General features: G+C 67.7%; 3 protein-coding genes across 3 annotated transcripts in view; 1 reads left to right on the top strand and 2 right to left on the bottom strand.

The window, feature by feature from the left end:
* The window catches only part of PFL1_06934 (uncharacterized protein), a gene marked incomplete at both ends in the record, with an annotated part of 2914 nt that extends 2062 nt beyond the window's left edge, over positions 1-852 (bottom strand). The window contains one exon of the mRNA XM_007883799.1: positions 10-852. Within this exon, the coding sequence (XP_007881990.1) occupies positions 10-852 (843 nt within the window). The remainder of the gene's footprint in view (positions 1-9) is intronic.
* A 1228-nt stretch (positions 853-2080) lies between these two features.
* Positions 2081-3349, bottom strand: PFL1_06156 (uncharacterized protein; the record flags this gene model as incomplete). The annotated part of the gene is made up of 1 exon (XM_007883695.1): positions 2081-3349. One exon carries the CDS (start codon positions 3347-3349, stop codon positions 2081-2083), a length of 1269 nt encoding a protein of 422 aa, XP_007881886.1.
* Positions 3350-5548: 2199 nt separating this feature from the next.
* PFL1_06157 (uncharacterized protein) overlaps positions 5549-8532 on the top strand; it is a gene marked incomplete at both ends in the record, with an annotated part of 3464 nt that continues 480 nt past the window's right edge. The window contains 2 exons of the mRNA XM_007883696.1: positions 5549-6908; positions 7012-8515. Of these exons, the coding sequence (XP_007881887.1) occupies positions 5549-6908; positions 7012-8515 (2864 nt within the window). The remainder of the gene's footprint in view (positions 6909-7011; positions 8516-8532) is intronic.

Raw genomic sequence — 8532 nt, forward strand, 5'->3', positions numbered from 1 at the left:
GCGGCTGACGGGGTAGCTGATGTCGGCCAGCTCGCTCTCGGGCGTGCGCGGAACGCTCGCGCTGCCCTGGCTGCCCGGATGCGAGGAGGCCGAGTGCAGTCCGCCGTGCCCGCCGCTGGCGTCGTCCGAGATGGTACGATCGTAGGCGGGAGGTTGCCTCGTCGACGTGGGGCGGCCGCGCTCGGTGGCACTGACAAAGGGCGGGGGCGAGGGCGACGGTGCTCGACTGCCCGGGCGGCTGCTGGAGGGCGAGGGGCTGTGGCTGATGCGGTCCATTCCCGAGGCGAGGCGGCGGCCGCGCGAAATGGCCCTCGCCATCGAGGCCGGGATGCTGCCGCCGGGGCTGTGGGAACGCAGGCCAAAGGCGGAGCTGCCGCGCATTGGCCTGGACGACGAAGCCGAGGACCTGCCGCGCTCCTCGGTAGCGGCTGCGGAGGCGGCGGGACCGATGGAGAGGGAGCGCTGGCCGTGGCCGTGGTGGGACGACGAGGATGGCGGGTGGGCGTTTGCGTGGCCGTGCTTGTGGGAGTGGTGCTTGTCCTTGTCGTGGTGGGGTATGCCGATTTCGACGACGCGCTCGAGGACGGTCGAGTCTTCCCAGCTGATGGGGGTGAGTCCGGTGCTTGCGTCGAGGATGGCGACGGTCTGTACGGCCTTTAGGCGTACGCGGATGCCGGCAATGTGGCGGTTCGAGGGGACGTAGAGCTCGACCATGCCGCGGACCAGCTCGTCGTTTGCCTGCGGGGGGCGCTCGTGGGACTCGGGGAGGGGACGGTCCGGGGGATGGAGGAAGATGGCATTCTGTAGGAGGTGGAGCCGCAGCTCGCAGGGCTGGAAGAGAGTGGAGAACATGGTGGTGGTTTTGGGGTTGACACGGGTGGTGGAGCTCGAGTGGGAGTGTCGGATGAGGTGGTGCGCCTGCGAGGCGGCGGGGTGCAGAGGGTTGTCTAGACGGCGATGGGCATCGTCGAGGGTTGCTGCGAAGCGAAAGAGGAGTTGTAGCGTCGATCAAGAAGCAAGCACTGGGAGCAGGTGTCGGGTGGCAGCCAGAAAGCAGAGGCAAAGGAGGGCAGAATATCGGCAGACGAGGCGATGGTGGGTCAGAGGCAGGTCGTGGCGAGGTCGAGTGGGGATGAAGTGCGGCTGTTTGATGGGTGGCCGCGTGGGTGGTGGATGCGAGGTTGAGCGAGTGGTGACAAGAGAGGTGGTTGTACGGCGGTGATGTGCAAGTCGAGTGAATGTGATTGCGTCGTCGTTGTGGGTGGATGGTTGGTTGGTGGGTGCGGCTGGCGTCGTGGTGATGGTGATGGTGATGGTGATGGCGCGGGCGCGGGCAGCCTGTTGGAAGAAGTGGGCTTGAGCCCGTGGCCAGCCAACTCGCCCGCCCACCGGCTCAGCCACCAGGGTTCGAGCGGGACCGTGGGTCGGTGCGGCAGCGGCAGCGGCAGCGGTGAGCGAGCGAGGGAGCGGGCCAGAGGCAGGCCCAGGCGCAGGCCCAGGCGCAGGCGCAGGACCCCACCCACGCACGAAATTTGCCCTTGCCCGTGCCTGCGCCTGGGCCTGCGCTTGACTCACCGTCCAAGCAAAGGCGGAGTCCTGCCTTCACTTTGGCCATGCCATGCCATGCCTGCTCGCTCGGCCTCGGAGAAAAAGCGTTTGCCAGCCCCCAACGTGCCCATGAGGCCGCGGCGAATTCTCCGATGTCAGAAAGGAGAAGAAGACGACGTGCCTGGCGCTTCCCCTCCTGCCCCGCCTCTTGCTCGCCACCACCACGACCGCTAGGGGCCACGCATCGTCGACCAATCAGCCGCACCTGGTCCCATCCCGAGCCCCTCTGCCGCCGGTCTACCACGCGCCATCCTTCGGCCTCGGTTTCGGCCCCTCGGCCTCTCGATCGGCTTTGTCTCGTCTTGCCCGCCCGCTCCATGCCTGCCTCGATCTTTCTTCCTGTCCTGGCCACGAGACGTATGCCGAGCGATAGGTATCATTCCAAGTGGTCAGCGCCCTGAACCAGGCGCAACCAACCTCTGTCGCCGCCACCCAGCCTCTCCCTGCTACTGGTACTGCCCACTGCCGCGCCCTACACGCCAAACTTCTCCTGCCTGACGCGCGACGCCGCCACCCCCTGGCCCTCGAGGAAGCGCGCCACATCGTCCATAAAGGTATCCGGCCCGCACACAAAGTAGAGGGCCCGCTCGTCGTCCAGGAACAGGTCCTTGGCGCCATCGAGCTCGTCGAGCTTGACCCGCGACGCAAAGTCGTAGTCGACGCCGCGCACCGCACCGGCAACGGGGTTCTTGAGGAACAGCGTCCGCCTCACGCTGCTCCGATCGCGGCAGATGCGCCTCACGTCGTCGTCGAACGCCAGCACCTTGGACGACCTCGCGCCGTGGATCATGTGCACCGGCCGCGCCGCACCCTCGCCCTCGCCCTCGCCCTGCTCCTCTGCCAGCACGCCGAGGATCGACATCATCGGCGTGATGCCCACGCCCGCCGAGATGAGCACCACGGGCGCGCCCCGCTGCTCGGCCCTCTCCGGGTCAAAGAAAAAGGCGCCGCGCGGGTGCGACACGTCGATGCGGTCGCCCTCGTGCACCCGGTCGTGCATCAGGTTCGAGATGAACGCCGGCTCGGGCAGGTCGGCCACGCGCGGCTCGCGCTTGACGCTGATGCGGTACTGGCGGCCGTTGGGCGCCTGGCTGAGCGAGTACTGCCGCGGCTGCAAGAACTCGGTGCCCGGGACGCGCAAGCGCACCGAGACGTACTGGCCCGGCTTGAACGACGGCAGGGGCTGCGGCTGCGCTTGCGCGCCGTCGCTACTAGGTGGGGCCTCGAGATAGAACGAGGTGATCTCGTCCGACTCTTGCTGCTTGCTGACGACGACGAGGGGGCGGAAGCCGGTCCAGGCGGGGTCCTCGCCGTAGATCTGGGCCTCGCGCTCGATCATGATGTTGGCGAGGATCCAGTAGGCGGCGGCCCAGGCGTCGTGGACGTCGGGCGTGAATGCGTCGCCGCCGAGCACCTCGGCCATGGCGGCGAGGAGGTACTTGCCCACGACGGCGTACTGGGCCGGCTCGACGCCGAGCGAGGCGTGCTTGTGCGACACCTTTTCGACAAAGTCGGCCAGCACCGCGGGCTCGGTAATGTGGCTGGCGTAGGCGAGGAGGCCGTGGGCGAGCGCCTTTGGCTGGCGGCCCGTGAGCATGTTGGTCATGCCAAAGACGTTTTTCAGCGCCGGGTTCTCCTCGAGGAGGTGGCGGTAGAAGGTGGTGGTGATGTGCTCGCCGTGCTGCTTGAGCACGGGCACCGTCGCCTGGATGATGGCGACCTGCTGCGACGTGAGCGACATGGCGGACGGCGTGTGCGGGACGAGGAGAGGGTGGGGGATGCTGGCTTGGCCTGGGGTCCGATGTGGTGGCGATGGGGTTGGTGATTGGGGGGTCCTGTTGAGCGAGGGGATGACGGCGAGGAAACTGGGCAGGCAGCCGCGGTCGTTGTTTTATCTGCCACGGACGTCGTCCTGGCCAGCGTCTAGAGCATACATAGCCTTGCCTGGCTGACTCTTGCTTGCTTGTCGCCTGGCGGTCACCCTCGTCGGTCCTGTCGAGGGCAGGCGATCAGCGCACCCTATCGCCGCTTGCCGCCGTCTGTGGCCCAGCCTGCTCTGCCTGGCTAGCCTAGCATAGCATGTGGTTGGGTGCAGCGGCCCACATGGAGGCCGCAAGCTACGGTGGGCGGATGGAGCAGGGTGCGAGCGGGAGAGTAGCGCTGACTGAAACGCGTGGCCGACATCGGCCGACATCGACGAGGGAGCGGCTAGGCAACGAGGAAAAAGTGGCCGAGAACCCGCCGCGCTGCGCTGCGCTGCCCGGATACCGTTTCCAGCCGTGACAAATCCCCAGGCGCTGCTTTGGACCAGCAGGCGGCCAAGCTTGATTGATCTGACCGTCGTACATACGTGCCCGCGTGATGAGGCCTGGCCCGCTGCGAGGACAAAGTCGGGACGGCAAGGCGAGGCCAGGCCAGGCGTCCCCGCAATCCGGTGCGGGTCGTCGGTCGGCAACGGCGCCATTCAGTTCCCCTTTCATCCCTCCGCAGGCCCGCAGCCCCCTCCCATGCCGTGCCGTGCCTGATGGTCCGCTCCTTGATTCTCCGGCCGGCCAAGTTCGGGAACGGCGTGGGTCGAGGGTCGAGGGTCGAGGGTCGAGGGTGCGGGCGCCACCAACGTCGATCCGTGTCCCACCTGCCTCTCTGCCCTTTGCCCTGGCCTCGGCCTTGTCCGATGTACGTGCGCCACCTGCCTGCTCAAGTCAAGCCAAGGCCAGGCCAGGTCAGGCCAGGCCAGGCCAGGGTGCAAGCAAACAACGGCGCGGCGGCGGCGGCGGGTGCGAAAATTAGAGCTGGGTCCCTGGCCTCGTGGCGAGCGCCTGCCTGCCCTCGCTCGCGTTCCTCGGGAGATTGCGGATTGCCGCCGTTCCATGACGAGGCGGTACCACCCGTACGTGACGATGGCGATGGCAGCCAGCCGTGTGCTGGTCTGTCCACTGTACTTGCTTCGTCACTGGCTACGGCAGGTCGAGCCCCGGGTCCCACCGTCGCTCGCTCGTGTGCGCCGTACCTGATTCCGACGCCGATTGACAACGGCCAGTCACTCTTGCGACGCAGCCGCTCTGCGAGACAGCAGACCAGGCAGTTCCGGACGACGCTCATGGTCTCAGCCAGCGATACCTAGGTGCGGATCGGCAGCTGCTCGGCCTGGGCGACTCCCCACCGGCCTAGACGAGAGTCGAGCAGACGAGACCTCAGGTCGATCCGAATCGAAGCCGCCCGGCCATCGGCTCGGGACGGTAGGGCAGATCGGGACTGGGCAGATCGGGCTCGCTATCGCGATTTGCTACTCCAGATCAGGCTGAGCTGGCTCTCGAAGCGTGGAAAACAGCCCTCGTCGCAGGGATGCGATGCTTTGACATGGTGCAGGCCGAGCTGCAGAGGTGGGCATCCTTGACAGAGAGGCCGGCTTGCATTGCACAGCGTGGTCAGCTACGAGCAGAGGTATTGGAGGAGTGCAGCTTTGTCCCTGGTGTACCAGCTGATGAGCGCCCCAGATGAAGAGGCCAAGAGTCAGGCCTGTGTTGCTGTCTGAAAGAAGCAAGCCAGCCTTAATCGGAGGCAAGCGAGAGACGACTTTCGAGTGCGGGGAGGGGACGGGGGCAGGCCAAAGCACCGGGCGGCAGGGCGGCGAGGCGAGGCGAGGCACGCGGACGGGCGCCAAAAGAGCCGAAGAGCCGAGCGCAGCCCCCCATCTGAGAAGTCGGCCTCGGCTCCACCACCACCACCACCACCACCACCATCACCACCACCACCGCCATCCACCTCCTACCCCTTCCTGCTCTGGCTGCAACCAGCCATCCGTCCGCCAACCTATCTTGCACACTCCATCAGCCTACCTCGACGGCGACGGCTGTCTACAGCCACTCGCTGGCCAACCCGAGGATTACGACGCACCCCGCTGCACCTGCCGCCCCAGGTCAGCCTCGCTTGGCCCACGATGCCAAAGTACACCGACTCGGCCCACGACACGAGCCCACCAGCGGCGCCATCCGCAGCCTCGACCACCGCTGCTGCCGGTGCATCCACGCCCGCGCCCGCCGCACGCAGCCGCCGCCCAGAGCTGCGTTCCCGACGCGGCTGCCTCACCTGCAAGCAGCGGCGCAAAAAGTGCGACGAAGACTTCAAGACCAGGGCAAACGGCGCCGTAGCCTGCACCCGCTGCAGCGAACGCAAGCTCGAATGCGTGCCGCCAAACAGCGCTGCTGCCGCCAACAGTAGCGGTGGCTCCAGCAACATCGCCGGGCGTATTGGTGCACCAAACGGCGGCGGCGGGGGGGACGACCTCACCTCAGCATCCTCGATACGTCCCGCAGTCGCATCAAGCTCTCGGGCGGCCCCACCGCAAGGCTCGACGCTCCTCGGCGCACAGCAGCACCAGCACCAGCAACACCAGGCCCGCTCGCCGCTCTCGCAGCAGTCCTACCCCTCGCCCTCGCCGCACCAGCAGCCTCCACAGCAACAGCAGCAGCAGCAGCCGCAGACGCCCTATGCCCACCAGCAGCATCCGTCACTCCACCACGTTGCATGGAATCTCGGATCGCTCGGCAATGGCGCCGCGGCCTACAGTGCCCACTTCCCCTTCCTCGGCGTCACCAACCAGCCGCAGCTGTTTGGCGCACCGCAGAACAACGGCGGCTACGGCTCGCTGCCTCGCACATCTGCCCGCTTCAACCAGGGCAGCGCCGCCACGCCGCCGTGGCAGGGCGGCTTCCAGGACGCCGGCATGGGCCAGGCGCCCGGCCAGATGTCGCTCGCAGGCCAGCAGCTGGGCGCCATGCAGAGCGCCGACTTCTCGGCTGCTGCCGCCGCGGGGGCGCTGCCGCAGAACGGCAACCCGTCGGCCATGGCCGCCCAGTTCATCCCGAGCGTCGGAGCCAACGACCTCGACAACATGATGCTCGACGACTTTGTCCAGGAGCTCATGAGCCTGGCCGACCCGGCCTCGGGCGCCGATGGCGGCCCGTACTTTGGCACCGCGACCAACTCGAGCCCGGCGACCCGCCGCAATGCCTCTTCGACGCCTGGACATCCGCCCGCGCCAGGCTCGGTGGCGGCCTCGTCGATCGCCAGCGCCGATGCTCCGATGCCGGACCACAACGGCGTCGCAGCAACGCACGGTGCCGGCAGCTCGCGGTCCGACCCGACGTCGTCGTCGCTCGCTGGGGCCAGGGCAAAGGACGGCACGGGCGAGAGGAGCAGGTTCACGTCGCTCGAGGCCGGAAAAGCGCAGAGCCGGTACTCCAAGTTCCTCGACTCGAACGCAATGGAGCCACTGCTGAAAAAGTACAGCCCGATCTGTGAGTGCCGCCGCCCGCGCGCCCCGCTGTCGCACGTGAACGCTCCGCTGACCGTTCCGGGCTTTGTCGTGTCCTCCCGCTTCGCCTCTTGCCCGCCGGCCAGACGAGCGCTTCTGGTACTCGACGCTGATGCTGAGCGAGGTCGACAAGCGCAAGGCCATCATCGACCATCTGATGGGCGTCGTCCACTCGCACAAGACGTGCCAGGCGTCGACGGTCGCCGTCTGCCTCGCCTACCACGACCTGGTCCAGCGCATCCGGCAGGAAGAAAAGGCGGCGGCGCAGCGCAAGCTGGCCCAGGAGTCGTCCAGCGAGGACGCCCTCAAGTCGTTTGGCATCGGCGCGGGCCCCACGTTCTCCACGCTCGCCTCGCACGGGCTCGGCGACAAGGACGAGTCCAAGGACAAGCTGCACGCCAACACGCCGGCTCTCAGCCTGCAGCTGCTGCAGATGTTCCCGGAGAACCTGCGCCATCACAAGCGGCCGATGGGCGGCTCGCGGTCCCGCAAGGACGGCGAGGGCGGACAAGGCGACGGCGTCGGCGAGAAGCATGGCGGCAACGGCGGCGACGACGACGACGACGACGACGGAAGCGACGGCGACCGGGACAGTGAGACGGACGAGAGCGCCGACAGCCTGGGCGGATCCGAGCCGGACGTGGCCCGCGACGGCGAGAGCGGATCCCGCACCGCTGCAGTCGCAGACGCGACGAGGACTTCGACGGATGCGCCAGCAGGAGGTCGGCCCGACATGCCTTCCTCTCGAGCCAGGCAAAAGAGCGAGTCTGGCGGGTCTTCTTCGGCTGCCGCTGTAGGTGCAGGCAAGCTCGGCGGCAGCAGCGGCAACGGCGGCGGCGGCAGCGCGCACCGAGCGCGCTTCGCCTCTTCGACGATGGCGGCGATCCGGTCGCCCGAGGTGTGGTTCGAGCTGGCGCTCGACGCGATGCGGCGCGAGGTGTCGGACCTGAGCATCGAGCAGCAGCTGTGCATCACCATCAACCTGCGCTGGGCGCTCATCTGCTTTGGCGGCGCGGTCAAGGCGCGCGAGTTTATGGACGAGATCGGCGACGTCATCGACCGGTCCGGGTACGACCTCAACACGCTCATCGCGGGCGAGCGGGCGGGCACGCTGGCATCGACGATGCTGCAGACGGCCGTCATCAGCGACGTGCTCGACGCGGCGTGCCGGCGCGGACGGCGGCCGAGGACGAGGCTGAACCGCTCGGCGGGCATGGTGCGCCAGCCGCCGCCGAAGCAGCACCAGCCCCCGCCGCCCTTCTTTAGCAAGATCTCGCCGGTGACGTACGAGCTGCTGGGCTGCACGCTCGAGGTGTCCAACCTGGGCGCCGACATGGTCGAGGGCAAAGTGACGGACCCGGCCGAGATTGCGCGCAAGAGCAGCGATCTGGAGGACAAGATTGCGCGCTGCGCGCCGTGGTGCGACCCCAACGTGAGCGGCAAGATGCGGATCAAGCTGTTTGCGCTGCAGGAGATCTGGCGGCAGACGACGCTCATCCACCTGTTCCAGACGGTGCACCGCCACGGCCCGCTGTCTGCCAAGCTGCAGGGGGCGCTCGAGGAGATCATCGGGCTGGCGACGATGCTGTCGTCAGCGTCGTCCAACG

The sequence above is a fragment of the Pseudozyma flocculosa genome (assembly GCF_000417875.1).
Source record: "Pseudozyma flocculosa PF-1 unplaced genomic scaffold scaffold00024, whole genome shotgun sequence".
Taxonomy (NCBI): Eukaryota; Fungi; Basidiomycota; class Ustilaginomycetes; order Ustilaginales; family Ustilaginaceae; genus Pseudozyma; species Pseudozyma flocculosa.